The following is a 22423-nucleotide window of genomic DNA, read 5'->3' on the forward strand; positions in this document are numbered from 1 at the left end:
TGACCCCAGGAATGTGTCAATAAAGTTTCCCCTTCCTGGGACAATAAATTCACGGTGTTCTTATTTCAATTTCCAGGAGTGTATTTAAGATACAAAATGCGTGACTGTACTCAATACCTCTTTTCTAATGTAAGAACTCATTCAGCACTGCCAAATTCTGCACTTCTCAATTTCATAATCCAATAGACAAGAAAGAACTAACCACAAGTCTAGAGTATGAGTAAGTAAAACAGACTGCAGACTGTTTTTAGTAACATGAATTTGGTTTGATATTAAGTCACCATAGGATACGCAGAATGTACAGATAACACAAGTAGACAGTTAACTTCCTTTCCTTAATCACAATAGTACTTCAGAACAAATATCATTTAGTTAGGAAATTTGGTTTAGCAATCAACCAGTGTTGTTGTAAATGAGGTGTTAAGTTTCTAAAGTGTTATTAATTTACTGAGTAGTAAATAATGCAACCTTCCTGTGTTCATTAGCGAAATTAAATCAAGCCAAAACATTTCTCAGGCATTTCACTGTCAGTTCCAAAATAGTATTACTGAGTAACTTGCATAGTGAGACCAAAAATAAAAATTAAAAACAATTTAAATGAATTAGCACAAAAATATAAATTCTAACCAACAACATATTTAAATGAAAATTTAACACAATGATTAAGCTCATTGATATTACCTCCTTTCTCATTGTCGTAATGTGATGCATCAAACTGTGCATCTTCATTTGGCAACTGAACACTAGCAATGAGCAAATGATTCTGCTCATCAGATGTATGTGTGCCAAGAATCAGTCTATGTACAGAATAGTCTTTTCCTTCAGGTCTGCAAAGTAAGGTCAAATTTATATACATCAAGAAAGACAGAAATAACTTCTAACATGTATTGTCTCATTCCAAAAACAGCACTTAAGAGAAAACCACTTTTCCTACATGTTTACCATTAATGGAAATTATATTTTCTTCCAATAGCTTTATAAAGAGGATATTAAGAACACAGAATTATTTTGACATTAGCACCAGACATGACAAGGGTAAATCTAATGTATACCGTATTAAACGTAGTCTCTGCATATGATTAGTTCCAGCACTTTACTGCACAATGTCCATGTTTCATATACAGATACAGATGAAGTATATTTGATGACAGAAATACTGTATCACACTTCAAAATTTCTCCATTGTACAAACGGCAATAGTAGTCATAATAAACATAAATAGAGGCAAATGGCAAAAATGTTGCCATTTACAAAGTTTTGGATAACTGTTCCTGATAAACAATATTATAAGTAGTTATCACAGTGTACACGTACACACACACACACACACACACACACACACACACACACACACACACACAAAGAACAATCACTTTATCTTTTGAATGGCGAAGCACAGTTACACTTGAGATAGTCCTTTCCCAATTTTTCCTTATCATGGCCTCTTATATACTACCAAATTACTTCCTCCACTTTCTGGTTGTTCCATGGTTCACTGTTCACTTCTAGCAGATACTGACTCCAATCAATCCTCTAAGATATTATAAACACTGACTCAGTAATGCACTAAATTCACAATCATCATATTGCCAGCAACACAGATTATCAAAAATATTTATTCTGTGCTAATAACAAGACAGAGCAAAGATAAAAAAAAAAAACTTGTCAGCACAGTAAAAAACTGTTAGCTCTCAACAACCCCACAATTTCTCAAGATATTATGAATTACTTCTGGAGTCCCATAGCTCGGCAGCACAACTGATGCTTAATCTTTGGCAGTGCCTTAATGAAAAAAGTCAGCTTGCTTCTTGTTAGTATTGTTAACTTGACACTGAACTTCTCTGCAATAATTAGCTTACAAATACAGAGGTGCCTTAATTCCATTTTGTTTCAGTGTGATGCACACCACTGTGGCTCAATGCAATTATCACAGAACACACTTACTTTGTTTTTCACTGTGTTCGAATCAGAATTCACAGAGCAATTGTTGAAGGTGTACTGCTTTAGGTTGAAGAATGTTAGCTTCATCAATATCACCCTACAGGAATGAGGGTTCAAACATCCATGTGTTCAATGGCTGTCCTTAAATTTCGTAGCCGGTGGGTTTAGTAGTTGAATTTAATCCAAAGAACAAGTCGGAACATTACATCAAAATCCTCTCCTGGTATATGGGAGTAATATTTTGCAACAAAACGAGCCTCAGTTTCACCATATATTTCTTTGAGTTTTAATACTCATTTGGAACTGCCTTTATGCCTGGTCATAAATCTAAAAATCCAAGTCTCATTTTAAAATAATGACAATCATTTAAGAACTATTTTTCACAATCACGACTCAATGCTGCTTCAAATAAGCAAGACAAATATCATTAAAATATTTGGGGTTCAGTTTTCTTTCATGTGATATTCTAATTTTTGACTGCACAGGATCTGTATCTGATTGAGCATTGTCCCTATCTCAGTTGCCATTTGCTCATTTTATATCAATTCAGTTAACTTTGTTTCTATTCACAGTAGCAGATCATCTTGGTTCCATTGCTTTTACCAACACTATTACATACTGATGCTGGCTGAGCATTGTCTTATCATTATCGTCAATCTGATTACTGTTCGTGATGCCGTTCCAACAGTGGTATTTTGAATTTTCAATGAAATGCACATCAGCAAGCATCACAATTGTGTTTGGTGACGTTAGATCAGTGCGGTGGTACACTTCAAACCTTCATTAATAGCCAAACAGATAAGTTCTTTGGTAACGATTCTTCAGATGAAATGCTGTGTTCACAGCTTCATCATCTGTCAAATCAACCTTGCCTTTTCAATTATCATTCCGTTCATGCATTCCACAACTCCATTTTGTTCTGCTGTGTGAGAAAAATTGTGTCATGTATAAATTCTATTCACCTTTAAGAAAGACTTCACAAGCTGATAAGATCTTGCCCATTACCTGTTCGAACTATTTTAATGTTTAAACCAAGTTCCTTATCTACTTAAGCTTTGAACTCAACGTAACAGATTTCTTTTTGTTGACTTTAGAACGTAACCAAATGACTAATATGTATAGGTAGAAGTGAAGATAACATGCTCCCACACACACACACACACACACTAAGACATGCTCTCTGGTCCACAAAAATCTGACTGTGCTATACCAACCAAATTATTTGCTTTTTGCTTGATGTTTTAGTGAAAGGTCATCAAGACTTCTTTTTTAGACATGAAATACATGGATCTAAATTGATGTTCACCCGATTCAGTCCTGCAATGTCCTTCTTTTAGTAAATGCATGCTTACTCAGATCCGGTGTCCTAATCTTTGATGCTGCAATTCATAATTTTGTAGTTGCTATTGGTGTTCCAGAGACAATTACATTTTTTTTAATAATACAGACAGACTATATCAAACAATATGCACAATTGACACATTGTCAGGTGACTGACTAAGTCGTCTCCAGGTCCTAGAATATATGCAACAAATCATTATTATACACTTACTCTGTCACTGGACATAGCTTTGAGATGAATGTTTCCCTAAGCAACTACCTAAAGATAGCTGTTTTGCTACTGCAACTTTTGCAGTTGTTGAATGGAAATTATTCAATGAGTTATTTGTTGTGTGTTGCATACATTCCAGAATCTACATACGAGCCATCATCATGCAGTTAGAGATAGCAATGCATTTTCATTTTCAGCTTTCACATAGTTCACAGAATTGAAAATTTATTTGGTTTCTTCACGGGAATTTCACTGATTCTTGAATTAATCACTAGTAATATTGAAACCTGAAGCCTCAATCATTATTAATGGTCAGAAACCTATTGGAAATCCACTTATCATTGTAGCAACTAAGAAATCAACTATTTTCTTACCAATACTTCAAATTTGTTGAGTAAGTGACAATTTTTGACAAATATTGATACATATTTTTCCCAGATGCCAATCGTACATTCACAAGCATTGTAGCAGCCCAACATAATTGGAACATCCATCATTGAATGTAGATTGTAAATTTGGATATTCATCAGTGTCAGCAATTGTTTCCCATCATCCCTCACATTTTTGCTACATTTCTACCTTAGATTTCCTGTTGTAGCTAAGCTAGGCATAACAGTCAGCTTATCAAAATTAAATAGTGATTGTGCACCCAAAGCCACCTCAAATACATTCTAGTTCAGCAAACAAAGTGTGTGATGACGGCCGACATCTTCCACTTGACGTGCTGGACCATCAATCATGAAGTAATTTTAATCTGAGTATAATGTCCTTTGCCACACACTACCATTCTGTTGCTTGCAGGATTGCAGCTGGTTATATAGTGGTGTTGGAACCCACACAACAAAGGTTACAACAGTTCGAGAAACAACCAACTCAAATTGTCACCCTTGATAAGGGTCTGATCTCAACAGCCTGCATAGGAAATTCAATTCATTAGAAAGATTATTATTGAGACAAGTTTATATCAATAGCCACAAATCTATAGATAACCCTTCGATGGTGGATGCTACCCCTCAAGAGTAGTGTGCGTGAGGGGGACACTCCCTGTTGGTTCTGGATATCCTTCCATTGGCTTGTTTACACACCTGTCAACATTGCACTGTTGACACGCTATACACATTCTCCACCACTGGCAACAGTCATTCCTAATGTTGGGCCCCACAAGTTCCTGTCAGTTTAATGGTGGCTTTAGTGCAGGGATGGAGTAGGTTATGAATGTGGTCAAATATTGGTTTACGTAGCATTTCAGGCACAAATAGTCTGGGCGAGAGTCAAGACATCACACACCAAATAAGGTCTTTGGTACCTATTAACTGTATTTCAGTTGGAGGGCAGCTGAACTGCTTTATACTTATTCCTGCAGCTGTTTGTGAATTGCACTGCACTGAGCTGATTGTAATTTATTGTACAAGCAGTGACCCCAAGGGGGGTGGGGGCAATCAGAGATTACGTTTTCTGCCCATATAGACATCAAATGGTCTGGTTTCGACATAAGGGCAGAAGTGCCACGCAGTTTAACAGGTGGCCAACAGATTTCTGTCCTACGCACTGCAGTTGGTTTGGAATCGTGCCAGTTTCTGGGAGAAAAAAATCGAAAGATTTTCAACATCAACGAACTGCATGGAAGGCTGCACCAATAGCAGCTGGCTAGTGTCTGCCTCCACTGATAATGCTGGATTACAGATCAGGAGAGAAACTTTTGTAAACTGGCTCGTCTTTAAAGGTGTATTGCATTTCTGGTGTCCCGGACCAGATGTATCAAACCTGTCCCCAGTGCTGCTGTCAGCAGTGTATCTGCTGCTGACTGCAGATGACAGCAGTATAGGTTAATAATACCCAGGAATCTATGTTCGCAGCTGAAAACCGGTTGGGCATTTTTAAAGATCTATATCTTCTTTGAGTGGGCAGTTACTAGTCAAAGAAACCGTATTGGCAAGGAATGTTACTTTTTTTTTTGCACACAACGCTGTTTTATTGACACAAACCATATTTTCGTATCCTATCTAAAATATACATATCTCATGTAATGGTGCTGTCTTGGGAAACAAAATATCATCTAGATTTAACAGAACAGAAATTCAGTACCCATTGCACTTCATCCACAAAATATTATGATGAATGACCAGCTTATTTTAGAGCAAATAGCATGCGCAGATACTCTAAAGCTCAGATGGTTTTATATGAATGTGGTTGTGTGGATGTCTGACCACAGGCATCTGCTTTATGCCTTTTTAATCTGCTTATAGGCCTTTTTACAGCTAAAACATTCATGAAATCCCTCATGACAGGGACTGGATGGCAATCAGGGATGGTACCGCCAATCAAAATACAGTAATCTCCACAGGGACTCCGTGTGCCATATTTCTTCTTCACTGGATTTAATGGCGACACCCACAGGCTATCAGACCCATGTATGATGCCCATTTGTTGGTTGGTTTAAAAGGGGGAAAGGGACCAAACTGCTTTGTCGTCAGTCCCTTGTTCCTATTGTAACAATTTCACAAGGGAAAGAATAAAGCAAACTTGACATACAGCACAATACTGAGAGGAGGGAGAAACCACAAGAACGACAGAAGAGCAATGAACACTACAAAGAACAAAATGCAGCAAGAAAAACACAGAATGGCACAAGAAACAGGTAGGAGAGAGTAAAACAGGAAAGCAGATTATCGTGGCTGGCTGACCACGAAAATAAAATAAGCCAGCCAGTCAGCAACACATTAAATCCTCCACTCTAAAAGCACTAAGGTGGAGGACACTGAGGGACAGAGGACATGCCCTAAAACGTGAAACCAAACCAGCCGATGAGGCATCGTCTGCTAAAATTAATGATAATGAGTCTGGTAACTGAAAATGATATCTCAGGGCAGCCAAACTAGGACTGTGCAAAAGAATATGGGACAATGTCAAGCGGGCACCGCACTGACACTGATGTGAATCTTCACAGCGCAGGAGGTAGCCGTGGGTCACCCAAGTGCAGCCACTGTGGAGCCGGCAGCGAACCACGAAGACCCTGCGAGAGGCCCGCATAGAGGACTTGCGTACATTCATAGTCTCCTTAACAGCACACAGTTTGTTGTGCATACTGAGACTATGCCATTCCATGTCCCAAAGCTGAAAAACCTTGTGCCGTAATAATGAATGCAGGTCAGTTATTGGAATGTCTATCTCCATAAGCGCTTTCCGTGTAGCCTATTTGGCCAGTCTCTCAGCAAGTTCATTGCCTGGGATTCCGAGGTGACCTGATGTCCAGACAAACACCACTGAATGATTGGACCTTTCCAGTGCATCGATGGACTCCTAGATGGTCGCTACCGAAGGATGATGAGGATTGCATTGGTCGATAGTTTGTAGGCTGCTCAAGGAGTCAGTACACAGAAGAAATAACTCTACAGGGCATGAATGAATGTGCTCAATAGCACGAGATATATCCACCCGCTCTGCAGTGAAAACACTGCAGCCATCGGGCAAAGAATGCTGTTTAATATTGCCAGTGAATGTAGGTGAAGCCAATGTCACCATCAGCCATCGAGCCATCAGTGTAAACCACTTCAGAGCTCCGGAACACGTCAAAAATTGAGAGGAAGCGGTAGTGGAGAGAAGCGGGTGTAACTGAGTCCTTAGGGCCACGTGAAAGGTCCGGCCAAAGCTTCAGCTGAGGTTTCAACCATGGAGGTGTACGTGAATGGTCCTCGAGTAGAGATGGTAAAGGGAAGGATTCTATTTCAGACAGAAGCTATCGGATGCAAACCACAATCTTAAACCCTGACCTGGGCCACTGACGAGGGAGATGAACTGCAGTGGCTGGAAAAATGAGACAGTAATTCTGATGCTCAGGAGAGCTACGAATGCGTGCAATGTGGCGAGCAGTTGTGCTACAGGAAATTTTGGATAAAACTATGGAGCGGGCCATGCAAACTCCACTCATACAATGAGGCAAGGATATGATGTCACCAGGTTGTGTCTTAAGCGTTTCATAAATCAAAAAAGACGGTAACAAGGTGATGGCATCTGGAAAAGGCTGTTCGGATGGCAGACAAGGGAACAAGATTATAACAGGTAGAGCGACCCTGGCAGAAACAGCCCTGGTATGGAGCCAGTAGGCTACGTGACTCTAGGACCCAACCCATCCACCGACACACCATACATTCCAGCAGCTTACAAACAACGTTGGTGAGGCTGATGGGCCGATAGCTATCCACATCAAGCGGGTTTTTACCGGGTTTGAGCACTGGAATGATTGTGCTCTCCCTCCACTGCGATGGAAAGAGGCTATCGCACCACATCCAGTTGTAGATGACAAGGAGATATCGCTTTTAGTCAGACGAGTGATATTTTCTCATCTGACTGTGGGTCTGATCCGGCTGTGTCATGGCAATGTGCAAGGGCGCTGAGTAGCTCCCACTCTGTAAATGGGGCATTATAGGGTTTACTGTGGCGTCTAGTGAATGAGAGGACTTCCGTTTCCATTCACAGTTTGGAAGTGCAAAAGGCCGGGGGGGGGGGGGGGGGGGGGTAACACTCTGACACAGGCTTGAGCATAGTGCTCAGCAAAGTGCTAGACAATCACGTCTGTGTCTGTAGATAACACGCCATCGATGCTGAAGCCAGGGCCACCTGTTGCAGTCAGGTACCCAAAAACACATCTGATCTTCGTCCAGACTTGGGAAGGTGACGTATGGCACTCAATGGTCAAGACACCCCTCTCCCAACTTTTCTGTTTCCCTCTTTTTATAAGCTAGCAAACGAGGACACGGAACCATTTAAAAGCTATTAGGTGCTCTAGGGAAGGGTGCCACTTATGTTGCTGTAGAGCTCGCCGACGCTCTTTAATGGCCTCAACGATTTCCGGCCACCACCAAGGTACAGTCTTTTGCTGGGGGCACCCTAGGGAACAAGGGATAGCGCTTTCCGCAGCAGAAACCATCGTTCTAGTGGCCTATTCAACCACCACACCAATGGTACCACATGGGGGAGATTCAACGGTGACAGCAGATGTGAAAGCTTCGCAGTCTGCCTTCTTTAGAGCCCATATGTGTAGGCGTCCGTCGGCATAACGCCGCGGGTGTTACAGGAAGATGGGGAAGTGGTCACTATCACACAAGTCATCTTGGACTCTCCAGTGGCCAGATGGGAGAAGTTCTGGGCTGCAAAGTGATGAATCAATGGCCAAATAAGTGCCATGAGTCACATTGAAATGTGTGGGAGCCCGAGTATTTAGGAGGCAGAGATCAAGCTGAAACAGTACATTATCGATCTCTGTACCTCAGCCAGTAAGAATCTTGCCACCCAACAAGGGGTTATGGGGATTAAAATCTCCCAAAAGTAGGAAAGGTTTAGGGAGTTGAGCAATCAGTGCAGCCAAGACATTCAGGGGTACCACACCATCTGGAGTAATATACACGTTGCACACAGTTATTTCCTGCGTAGTCCTTATCCTGACAGCCACAGATTCAATAGGAATGTGAAGGGGCATAGGTTCACTACAGACTGAGTTCAGCACAGACACAAACTCCACCTGACACACTATTATATTCGTTACGGTTCTTGTAATATCCCCTATAGCAGTGGAGGGCAGGGGTCCGCATTGCCGGGAATCAGGTTTCCTGGAAGGCAATGCAGAAAGTAAGTGTAAAGCTTAACAGTTGCAGTAGTTCAGACAGGTCGTGGAAAAACCACAGCAATTCCACTGGAGGATGACATTGTGAGGCAGAGAAGGCATGAAACGTTCAATGAGGCAGTTTATACCTCAGGGTCACCTGTTGCCACTGACTTACTACCTGAGAGTCTATATACATTGTGTCTGAGGGTCCAGGAAGATCTAGGTCCTCAGTGGACGTCGGAATCTCCATCCCATTCTCAAATGCAGAGCTTGTAGGTAGCGGTGGTGTGGGTGCCAACACAATTTCCTTGTTCTTCTGGGTCTTCATTTTGAATTTCTCTCGCTGCTCCTTAGAATTCTCTGACTGGGAGGGCTTCTTTGATTCAGTCTCTAAGACTGAGGAGGATCGTGAAGCCCTACGACCAGCTGCTTTTGGGCACTTCAGCCACTGGCAGGTGTCATCTTTCCCACTAGTAGAAACCTGGGAAGGAAGGGACCCCTTCATAGTGAGAGAAGCCAAAGAAGACTTCCACTTCTCCAGCTGAGAAGTGGGGATCAGAGCCAACTAGAATTGACTGAACGGATTGGGCTAGAACTGTTCTCATAGCGGCAGCGGAAGATGTCAAAGGTACAGGATGTAGGCAGTCAAATTTGCTCTTAATCTCAGTGTAGGTCAGTCTGTCCAGGGTCTTTTATTCCACGATTTTCCGTTCCTTCTGGAGAATCCTGCAGTCTGGTGTGCAGGGGGAATGGTGCTCTCCGCAACTGACACAGATGGGAGGCAGAGCACATTTAGTATTGGGATGTGATGAACATCCACAGTCGCGACATAACACTGGAAGTACAGTGGAAAGACATATGCCCGAACTTCCAGCACTTAAATCACCGCATTGGGGGAGGGATATATGGCTTGATGTCACACCAGTATACCATAACCTTGACCTTCTCTGTTACTGTGTCACCCTTGAAGGCCAAGATGAAGGCACCAGTGGCTACTTGATTATCCTTTGGATCCCTATGCACGTGCCGGATGAAATGAACTCATCGTCACTCTACGTTGGCACGCAGCTCGTCATCAAGACTTTAAAACAAGAGCCCTGTGAAATATAATACCCTGGACCATATTTAAGGTCTTATTGGGCTTGATGGAAACACAAACATCCCCCAGCTTGTCGCAGGCAAGTAGTGCCTGTGACTGGGCAGAGGATGATGTTTTTATCAAGACTGACCCAGAGCGCATTTTGGACAATCCCTCCATCTCCCCAAACTTGCCCTATAAATGCTCCACAAAAAACAGACTTCGTCGACATGAAGGACACCCCATCAGCTCTCTTACATATGAGGTACCGGGGGGAGTAAGATTTGCTGCCTCTCATGGTGTGGCCAGGGAAGGGAACAGTTTGGGGTTATACTTCTTCGCATTGTAGTTGGACCTCAACCGCTTAGAGACTGCCGGCGTTGGGTCACCAGCAAGAGATAAAGTAGTACACTTTGTTGCGTGTCATCAACCCTGTTGGCACCTACTCCGACCAGGGTACCTCATCACAGGCACCACCCAGCCACAGCAAAGGCCACCTGGCAGGACGGCCACTGCCGGGAGTCCTGATGCCCCAGGGTGATGGGCATCTGTTCCTTGGCATACATGGGGACTTAAAGGCGTCGGCATCAGCAGAGCGATCCCTGTATACGCAGGGGCTACAACCAACATGGTACATGGCGGCCTCACCACAGCAGACTGGCTACCATGCTGGATATCAGGTACAAACTAGCAAAGAAGTCCATTATCAATGTCAGCACAGAAAACGATACTAAATAATGGATGGAGGAAAAAACACCCAGGAGGGTGACCTCGCCCAACAGCTGGAGAATGAGTGGAAGTGCAGATCTGCATCAACGAAGGATGCGAGAGGTCTTGGCGCATGGACGACACGATGCACCATGTAAGGCGCACTTCCTCAATTGGCTCCCTCTTCAGAAAAATTTAGAAGAATGGAGGTCAAACCCGACAGGAGACTGTCACATGAAGTCCAAAATGTGTGAGACTCCTTTTAGTCGCCTCTTACGACAGGCAGGAATACCTCAAGCCTATTCTAACCCCGGACCCGTAGGGGATGCCCATTTGTAACATTTCCTCAAATTCTAATTCTTCTGAGGAAAACTGGTCAGGTGCCCATTTATACAGTCACTGATGAGACCAGTTGGCCATGTCCCGTCTTCATATGGTGCTCTGCAACATACAGTCCTTTAAGTAGCCAATTAACTACCTGTCTAGCTTCTAGTATAACAGAATTATGGTGGTGTGATGGTATTAGCTCTTCTGCCTTTATTACCTGTGACCACCTCATTGCAAATCTGTGTTGCACAAAGTTATTTCCAGTTCTTGGTGGGGACTGGAATCTGCTCCCAAAGAGCAGCTCAATAAAGTTTGCTAGCATGAACCTTCACTTCAACCTCCAACAAACCGAGATCAACTATTACTTCTTTTTCACCATATTTTGTAATGGGCAAATTGTTGGCTCAAGTTGTTGGCTGCAGTAATGAGGAGAGAGGTGCACCCTCATACAGTTTCACTGTCTGTCTGGTCACGTACTTACATACCTGAACCTGAGTTGTTATGATAACAGGGATTTACTTGCCTGTCCACTTGTCCACCTGTGAGTGTGTGTACCAGTCACTGGTAACTAGGCCAATTTTGAATGTCTTGGTTAATTATATCATCAACTGTGCTTGCAAGACTAATGATGGCACCTTCATTTATGATTTGGTGCCTTAGGGACAGTACAGCCCCCTGTACCTACTGCATAGTGTTTGGGAATGCGCATGGGGATATGCACTTCGTGGCATGACCATCAAAATACCTGTGTCCAGTACACCAGGTAACAGTTCAGTAACACACAACCAAATAAACTGGTTTTATCCTTATGATCACAAAAACACACCTGGGACAACAGTAAGTTAACAAGGAGCTTCCAGATACTAAAAAACAAACAGAAAACATAGCGCTAGCAAATTTAGGATGGTAGACCAAAGAACAATATATAAACTTAACATCATCCAAAATTGTACTGCCACATTACTTTACCTATCAATGTGGAAACTCCTCTCTTCCTGGGCAAAAAACCTACTAGATGCTGACTCCAGTCAGTCCTTTAAGAGAGTCTCAAGTTGATTTAGTTATGAATCAAATTCACCTACCATACTGCCAGGAATACAATTCATCAAAAATATTTATTCTGTGTTAATTACAAGACAGAAGACATGCACTGTGCATCACTAGCATTTTTGCTTAGCAAAGCTTTCCTTTTTGTCAAAGTGATTCTAAGAGTCCTTGCATTGGCCACTGTGTAATATTTCTGTCCAAATAGAATATTTTCCACTTATGTTGCTTTTTTAAAAAAACACAAGCACTTCTCAATTCTGTTTTGTAGTAATGCTCAGTACTCTTTCCTTATCCTTAATCTGTGTGTTGTCCTTCCACTACCCCTTTACATTTCTTTCAGCAAGAAGAGCTCCATTCCATTAGCATCTGTTTTCAGCAAAACTTACTCCACTTCTGTTTCCTTTAATTTCTTGTACTCTCCATAATCAAATTTAACAGTAAGTTCAACAACAGTGTTTCACAATCCTAAACTCAAAGCTGTTTTACATCCCTCTCCCTTAAAACCCACATCCTTTCGTCTTTCCCTCTCCTTCCCTCTTTCCTGAGGAAGCAACCGTTGGTTGCGAAAGCTTGAATTTTGCGTGTGTGTGTGTGTGTGTGTGTGTGTGTGTGTGTGTGTGTGTGTGTGGTGTGTGTATCAACATACCAATGCTTTCGTTTGGCAAGTTACTTCATATTTGTTTTTAGACATATTATTCCTGTAATTTTGTTGGTTTTAGTTTTTCTTTCTTTATTTCCTGCAATCTCAGGGCACCTAACACATCTAGTACCTCTATGACCATAAATGTTGTGAAGGTGTCCCAATTTTTCTATATTGCTTCTCACATTAATAATTGCAGTCAGAAGAGCTTCCCTAGCACTTTTTTTTTTATCATGCGTATCACTTTAGAGTTACAGAGAGCATTAGGCAACAATTGACAAGAACATGGGAAAGAAATACAGTAGAAGAAGAATGGGTGCTTTGAGACATGAAATAGTGAAGGCAGCAGAGGATGAAGTAGGTAAAAAGATGAGGATGACCGAAGACAGATTGGATTTAATTTATGAACGAAGAAAATATGTAAGGACATAGAAGTACATATCACTAGGGTAAGATAGACGTTGTCCACAGGAAAATTAAAGACATTTTTGGGGAAGAGAGAACGACCTGTATGAATATCAAGAGCTCAGGTGGAAAACCCGTCCTAAGCAAAGAAGTGAAGGTAGAAAGGTGGGAGAAGTATATAGAGGGTCTGTACAAGGGCGATTTACTTGAGGGCAACTTTAAGGAAATGGAAGAGGATGTAGACAAATATTAAATTGGAGGTATGATACAGCATGAAGAATTTGAGAGAGCACTGAAAGACCTAAGTCAAAACAAGGTCCCAGGAATAGACAACATTCCATTAGAACTACTGATAGCCTTGGGAGAGCCAGCTATAACAAAACTCTTACATCTGCAGAGCAAGATGTACAAGACATACAAAATACCCTCACAAGAAGAGGATGCCTAGTCATCATCACCGAATTCATCCAAATTTATGGTACATGTAGGGCATGATAAAATGTCCCAAGTGGAAACTCCAGATGGCCAAGCATTTACGAAATAAAAGGAACTTTGATACACATCTATTACCATGTGCATCTTAATTGTCCCTGTGACACTGCGCTTAGGAAGCAGTGTCTGGCTCAGCAGTAAGAGATTGGATTTGCATCGAAAGGGTCACAGGTTCGACCCCGCCCAGTGGCAAATAGTTTTGTGCTCCTTGGCAATGCATACACTACTGACATGACAATTAACTGCAAAAATGTCAAAACTACACTTACCTCATGGAGAAAGAAGAAAAAGAGTCATTTCTGGAGAAGTTTGCATCAAACTACATTCCATTATACATCACCAGCTACCCTCGCACTTATTCTGTGACATCCTGCGTTACGCATGGTTCGCTGCTGGACTGTGTGATGAAAGAAGCTGTTTTCAGAATGTCAATCAAGTTTGTTTTTCTATGGAGACAAAAAAAAACCATGTCACTGCAAAAGGTAGCATTTACATGAGTAAGATGCGGTCAAAATTATTGCTCCCCCTGTTTCTTTGATGAATATCACCCCAGTATCAATTGCAAAAGAATGGAAGTATCGATTTACATGCACGACGTTCCCGTGTATGCGTTGACTACAATCCGTATTTAAATGTTTGCAGTCCCGCATTTCATCCTATGCCTATACTTTTTGTGCTTATATGAATTCATAAAATAACCTATATGATGTTTGGGTTAATTGTGATGTCAGTAGTGTATGCATTGCCAAGGAGAACAAAATTCCTTTTATTTCCTAAATGCTTGGCCATCTGAAGCTCTCACTTGGGGCACTTTCATGTCTCACCACACCCTACATGTACCATGAATTTGGACGAATTCAGCGATGACAAGTAGGCACCCTCTCCTTCTCAGACTTCAAGAAGAATATAATAATTCCAATTCCAAAGCAAGCAGGTGGTGTCAGGTGTGAATATTATGGGATGTATACGTGGACAACGAAAAAAATTTCCGGATTTCCTAGTTGAAAAAAACACTTTCTCCCGTGTGACAGTCTATTTTCCCTTATCAATCCTTTGAATGGTTATGGTTTTATACACAGGCGTGCAATTTCTCGTCACTTTAGAAAACGAAACTCAGGGAAAAAGACATGCTTTGGAAATATCTGATGTGCAGCAACATGTACGCTGCGTATTTTCGTATTACGAAAGCATACATTGGAATTCCACCAAACACTGCATGTTACTTTCCCAATCATCGAAATCGAGATTTCTATGTGATATTGTAAGCCGCTCGTAGTTCATGTCACCCGATCTCGCTAGCCGATGACAGCGGATATTCAGAGCACAGGACACGTGGCGTAGTCAGCCAAGAGCAACACACAAACAGGGAAAGCTAATAGTTTAAATTAATATACATAGTGTTGCTACAAGAAAAGCAAAGCTTTCACATATAATAATGGTCTCAAGCTGCAAGAGGAGCTAAGCTTTCGCATATGCTGTTGATCTGTTTTGCGCGTGTTAAATTTCAAGATATATCACACAAATGTGCCAGTAAAATTTTTAATAATGACATAAATGTCTGATCTTCAGGGTTCGAAATTCTTCTAAATGGCTCATCATCAAAGAGTTGATTTTTAAATGAGAGTCAAATGCTCTGTGATCTAATAAATTCATGGTACATTCTTGCACATATTTCAACTTATGTAAAAAGATATTTACTTTGAAAGTAACGCTTTTCAAACCAGTATTCGCAATATTTTCCCGCGCCCTGTTAGAAATAGGTTCGTTTCAGCAGTTGCCAGAGAGCGCAGGTAACAGGCGACACCACACTTGGTTATGTATCATGACATAGGAAGCTCGTAAGTACGTAAGTGTAAAAATTGAAAGATCTTACACTATGTCACAAAAGGAACAAGACATCAGAAGATACTGCAAGAGCATCGGTATTTCGTGAACCATATTAAAACGTGCGCATTTAAAGTGCATACTTAAAGGGTACATTTGTATGTCCAGATTCCCAATGAAGTAGACCTCGACCTGATATTAAGCTTCGCAGTGTGGTTTTCGGGATGTAAATTTTCTTGGAGCACCAGTACTGTATTACATCACGTTTGGTTCTTTATTATGACATAATGCTATACGTGCTAAAAGATGAAAACATGCACCTGAAAAGGAACGAACAGTCTAAACTAGCCAGTACTGTGGAATTAAACATTTCGTTTCAAATAAATTGACTGCCTCTGCGAAAAGGGTTAACAAAAGTCAAATTTCTTTAGCAAACAGATAAAAATAAGTTTATTGTTCCGCAAGGCGATTAATTCTTGATTGTCAGAAAGGTGGAAATAAAATAAAATCTGAAACTAAAAACATATTTCAGCCTTCCGTAATTATGTGAATGTACTTTAATTCACTTTATAGCTCCCGGCCACAGATATCCGTTTTGTTTTCATTTGACGTGAGAGTAAACAAAGAGGAAACAGCAAAATCACTAAATGTAAACACGGGTCACGTGGAGACTACCACTAGAACTCAGACTGCTCTGTGCATAAGCCCTGGATCTATGACATTTGCAAACCGGGTCAACACTAAAAAAAAAAATTTAATTTTCAAAATATGTTCATCTTGAAGGGCACGTCTTTCTTAAAAGTCTGAAACATAAAACATATGTTTTAGAGGAAATGTAAGACATATTATTTGGACTTAAGTATGCCAGTCAGGAGAGTGGAAATTTAAATGTCCTGAGGTGCCTCTCCTGCTCCCAGTCGGCCGGTTTGACATCCTGCCACTCTAAAAAAATCTCGCAATTAATAGCAGATGGGATTATCTGTAATTGAGAGAACAAGAACTCTTCAGAAAATCTGAACTCTATTTCCTATTAGTTAATAACTAGCTGTTTTGTGTGACATAAAATTAAATATGAATATAATAAAGGGAAACATTCCACGCAGGAAAAATATATCTAAAAACAAAGATGATGTGACTTACCATACGAAAGTGCTGGCAGGTCGATAGACTCTCAAACACAATCATACACACAAAATTCTGGCTTTCGCAACCAACGGTTGCTTCATCAGGAAAGAGGGAAGGAGAGGGAAAGACGAAAGGATGTGGGTTTTAAGGGAGAGGGTAAGGAGTCATTCCAATCCCGGTAGCGGAAAGACTTACCTTCCGGAGAAAAAAGGACAGGTATACACTCGCACACACACCCATGTCCAACCACACAAACACAGACAAGCAGACATTTGTAAAGCCAAAGAGATTCGGCAGAGATGTCAGTCGAGGCAGAAGTACAGCGGCAAAGATGTTGTTGAAAGACAGGTGAGGTATGAGCGGCGGCAACTTGAAATTAGCGGAGGTTGAGGCCTGGCGGATAACGAGAAGAGAGGATATACTGAAGGGCAAGTTCCCATCTCCTGAGTTCTGACAGGTTGGTGTTAGTGGGAAGTATCCAGATAACCCAGATGGTGTAACACTGTGCCAAGATGTGCTGGCCGTGCACAAAGGCATGTTTAGCCACAGGGTGATCCCCATTACCAACAAACACTGTCTGCCTGTGTCCATTCATGCGAATGGACAGTTTGTTGCTGGTCATTCCCACATAGAAAGCTTCACAGTGTAGGCAGGTCAGTTGGTAAATCACGTGGGTGCTTTCACACGTGGCTCTGCCTTTGATCGTGTACACCTTCCGGGTTACCGACTGGAGCAGGTGGTGGTGGGAGGGTGCATGGAACAGGTTTTACACCGGGGGCGGTTACAAGGATAGGAGCCAGAGGGTAGGGAAGGTGGTTTGGGGATTTCATAGGGATGAACTAAGAGGTTACGAAGGTTAGGTGGACGGTGGAAAGACACTCTTGGTGGAGTGGGGAGGATTTCATGAAGGATGGATCTCATTTCAGGGCAGGATTTGAGGAAGTCGTATCCCTGCTGGAGAGCCACATTCAGAGTCTGATCCAGTCCCGGAAAGTATCCTGTCACAAGTGGGGCACTTTTGTGGTTCTTCTGTGGGAGGTTCTGGGTTTGAGGGGATGAGGAAGTGGCTCTGGTTATTTGCTTCCGTACCAGGTCGGGAGGGTAGTTATGGGATGCGAAAGCTGTTTTCAGATTGTTGGTGTAATGGTTCAGGGATTCCGGACTGGAGCAGAATCTTTTGCCACGAAGACCTAGGCTGTAGGAAAGGGACCGTTTGATGTGGAATGGGTGGCAGCTGTCATAATGGAGGTACTGTTGCTTGTTGGTGGGTTTGATGTGGACGGACGTGTGAAGATGGCCATTGGACAGATGGAGGTCAACGTCAAGGAAAGTGGCATGGGATTTGGAGTAGGACCAGGTGAATCTGATGGAACCAAAGGAGTTGAGGTTGGAGAGGAAATTCTGGAGTTCTTCTTCACTGTGAGTCAGATCATGAAGATGTCATCAATAAATCTGTACCAAACTTTGGGTTGGCAGGCCTGGGTAACCAAGAAGGCTTCCTCTAAGCAAACCATGAATAGGTTGGCATACGAGGGGGCCATCCTGGTACCCATGGCTGTTCCCTTTAATTGTTGGTATGTCTGGCCTTCAAAAGTGAAGAAGTTGTGGGTCAGGATGAAGCTGGCTAAGGTAATGAGGAAAGAGGTTTTAGGTAGGGTGGCAGGTGATCGGCGTGAAAGGAAGTGCTCCATCGCAGCGAGGCCCTGGATGTGCGGAATATTTGTGTATAAGGAAGTGGCATCACTGGTTACAAGGACGGTTTCCGGGGGTAACAGATTGGGTAAGGATTCCAGGCGTTCGAGAAAGTGGTTGGTGTCTTTGATGAAGGATGGGAGACTGCATGTAATGGGTTGAAGGTGTTGATCTATGTATGCAGAGATACGTTCTGTGGGGGCTTGGTAACCAGCTACAATGGGGCGGCCGGGATGATTGGGTTTGTGAATTTTAGGAAGAAGGTAGAAGGTAGGGGTGCGGGGTGTCAGTGGGGTCAGGAGGTTGATGGAGTCAGGTGAAAGGTTTTGTAGGGGGCCTAAGGTTCTGAGGATTCCTTGAAGCTCCGTCTGGACATCAGGAATGGGATTACCTTGGCAAACTTTGTATGTGGTGTTGTCTGAAAGCTGACGCAGTCCCTCAGCCACATACTCCCGATGATCAAGTACCACAGTCGTGGAACCCTTGTCCGCTGGAAGAATGACGATGGATCGGTCAGCCTTCAGATCACGGATAGCTTGGACTTCAGCAGTGGTGATGTTGGGAGTAGGATTAAGGTTTTTTAAGAAGGATTGAGAAGCAAGGCTGGAAGTCAAATTCCTAGAAGGTTTGGAGAGGGTGATTTTGAGGAAGAGGAGGTGGGTCCCGCTGTGACGGAGGACGGAACTGTTCCAGGCAGGGATCAATTTGGAAAGTGTCTTGGGGAGTTGGATCATTAGGAGTAGGATTTGGATCATTTTTCTTCGTGGCAAAGTGATATTTCCAGCAGAGAGTACGAGTGTAGGACAGTAAATCTTTGACGAGGGCTGTTTGGTTGAATCTGGGAGTGGGGCTGAAGGTGAGGCCTTTGGATAGGACAGAGGTTTCGGATTGGGAGAGAGGTTTGGAGGAAAGGTTAACTACTGAATTGGGGTTTGTGGTTCCAGATTGTGTTGATAGGAATTTTGAGGTTTTGGAGGGAGTGGAGCTGGAAGTGGGAGATTGAGTAGATGGGAGAGACTGGGTTTGTGTGCAATGAGAGGAGGTTGAGGTTTGCTGGGAAGATTGTGAAGGGTGAGTGAGTTGCCTTTCCGGAGGTGGGAAATCAGGAGATTGGATAGTTTTTTGAGGTGGAGAGTGGCATGCTGTTCTAATTTGCGGTTGGCCTGTAGGAGGATGCTCTGAACAGCCGGTGTGGATGTGGGAGAGGAAAGATTGAGGACTTTTATTAAGGATAGGAGTTGACGGGTGTGTTCATTGGCTGAGTTGATGTGTAGGTGAAGGATTAGGGGGGAGAGAGCAATGGATTGTTCAGTTTGGAACTGGTATAGGGGATCACTTTCCGGGACTGGATCAGACTCTGAATGTGGCTCTCCAGCAGGGATACGACTTCCTCAAATCCTGCCCTGAAATGAGATCCATCCTTCATGAAATCCTCCCCACTCCACCAAGAGTGTCTTTCCACCGTCCACCTAACCTTCGTAACCTCTTAGTTCATCCCTATGAAATCCCCAAACCACCTTCCCTACCCTCTGGCTCCTATCCTTGTAACCGCCCCCGGTGTAAAACCTGTTCCATGCACCCTCCCACCACCACCTACTCCAGTCGGTAACCCGGAAGGTGTACACGATCAAAGGCAGAGCCACGTGTGAAAGCACCTACGTGATTTACCAACTGACCTGCCTACACTGTGAAGCTTTCTATGTGGGAATGACCAGCAACAAACTGTCCATTCGCATGAATGGACACAGGCAGACAGTGTTTGTTGGTAATGAGGATCACCCTGTGGCTAAACATGCCTTTGTGCACGGCCAGCACATCTTGGCACAGTGTTACACCATCTGGGTTATCTGGATACTTCCCACTAACACCAACCTGTCAGAACTCAGGAGATGGGAACTTGCCCTTCAGTATATCCTCTCTTCTCGTTATCCGCCAGGCCTCAACCTCCGCTAATTTCAAGTTGCCGCCGCTCATACCTCACCTGTCTTTCAACAACATCTTTGCCTCTGTACTTCTGCCTCGACTGACATCTCTGCCGAATCTCTTTGGCTTTACAAATGTCTGCTTGTGTCTGTGTATGTGTGGTTGGATATGGGTGCGTGTGCGAGTGTATACCTGTCCTTTTTTCCCCGGAAGGTAAGTCTTTCCGCTCCCGGGATTGGAATGACTCCTTACCCTCTCCCTTAAAACCCACATCCTTTCGTCTTTCCCTCTCCTTCCCTCTTTCCTGATGAAGCAACCGTTGGTTGCGAAAGCTAGAATTTTGTGTGTATGATTGTGTTTGTGTGTCTATCGACCTGCCAGCGCTTTCGTATGGTAAGTCACATCATCTTTGTTTTTAGATATATAAAATTAAATATAGCATATATAAAACCAATACTGACAAGAGATAAGCAAGAAATTACAGATTTCTTCAAACCTTAGCTCCTAGCATTTTTTTCTCTCTAATCTTGCTACAGCTTTACATGGCGTGCTTTCCTTTCTGCGAAAGAATCTATTACATCAAAGTTTGTCAAATGTTTTGCTACATGAAAAATCGAAATGTCATTATCTAATACTGAAAAAGCTGTTAATACAAATAATACCCAAGACTGGTGTGGTTTCTCGATCTGATTACGTCTATTCTGTCACTGTCTTCTAGATTAAACAAAATAGGCCTTCCTAATATGGCAGCAATTTTGTAACACATGAAATAAACAAGACTGTTTTGGCACTAGTGGCCATTTTTATAACACGACAGAATATAATCCATGAAGTACCAATATCAAATGCCTATTAGGCCTACTACAAGCAAAAAGCTTTATGTTAGGAAATAGTTTCACATTTCATTCATAAGCACCAGCTTCTCAAGCACGAGATCAAAAAGTAGTATTACGAAATTTTTATATAAATTTGGAATCGTCTTATTCTTCCATAATTTGTGTGATGTCCCCGTTTCTTCTCTTCCTCGTTCTAACAAACAATCTTATCACCAATTCTGTAGCTATTGCTGCCACTGTCAAAATGTGTTCGCCGATTAACTTCACTAACCCTGCCATACTCACAGGTTTAGGTATCCCACGATTATTTTCCGGTTAGGCATTATTGTGTGTTCGAACAACACGGTTTCCATGTTACTTACAGAACAGAACTTACGCGGCTGCTAGCCGGGGACTGTACTGCTGGTCCTTACTAGTGTAGTGATCTGGCCAAAAAATTTTCTGTCAAAAATTTCATTTTCTTGGATACACCGAGAAGATAATATGTAATCTTTCTCACCTCTTATTCCTGTCAGCCGTTTATTTCCATTCTGGTAGTCTGAATCTATGGATTTCGCTAGTAATTATAACAATTCTGATCATTCCCAAACCCAATCAACCACATAATCAGACAGCAATTGGCATTCATCCGTTCGGCTTTACTCCCTCAGCTATAGCCCCGTCCCCTTTTGTCTGCGGAAAGTTTATTTTTATATGTGACAAGGATTCTCCTGACAGAGGCATCATGTACACTACGCATGCATTCAAAAGTCAGCTTATGATTCATTCAAAAATCAACTTAAAATGTGTTCAAAAACCAACAGGCAAGCTTTTCAAAATCATATGAATAATCGATAGGCAAACGTGCACAGGATGCTAGGTGCTTTGTGAAACAAGTTTTTCCCCCCCTCGAGAATATGAATTTGGCACCCCCTTTTCCCAGTAGCATCTAGCTGCTTGGTGCGACAGCTTGCACAGCCAACAGCCACATTCCTGTTGCCAGAAGCAGGAGAATCTACTACTCAAACGTGACTCAACTGCGCATGTGCATGAGCCTGCACATAACTGCTAAAACAAATCAAATGTAAACAGTTGCGACTTCACACTCATTGGAGGCAATTTGTTGTTATGAAGCACTGCATAGTCTTCCTAAAGCCTTTGACATATTTTCAATTGGCAGACGCTCGCATGAGCACTGTGTGTCGTCTCTGTATACGGCGCATTTCCTTTGCAATATATTTTCGTTTTTTTC

The 22423-nt window shown here is 42.5% G+C and overlaps 1 protein-coding gene across 1 annotated transcript in view; it reads right to left on the reverse strand.

Moving 5' to 3' along the window:
- LOC126236732 (chromatin assembly factor 1 p55 subunit) overlaps positions 1 to 22423 on the reverse strand; it is a 46997-nt gene that overhangs the window by 14700 nt on the left and 9874 nt on the right. The window contains exon 3 of the mRNA XM_049946261.1: positions 682 to 827. Coding sequence (XP_049802218.1) covers positions 682 to 827 — 146 coding nt within the window. The remainder of the gene's footprint in view (positions 1 to 681; positions 828 to 22423) is intronic.

Source organism: Schistocerca nitens, chromosome 2 (assembly GCF_023898315.1).
Source record: "Schistocerca nitens isolate TAMUIC-IGC-003100 chromosome 2, iqSchNite1.1, whole genome shotgun sequence".
Taxonomy (NCBI): Eukaryota; Metazoa; Arthropoda; class Insecta; order Orthoptera; family Acrididae; genus Schistocerca; species Schistocerca nitens.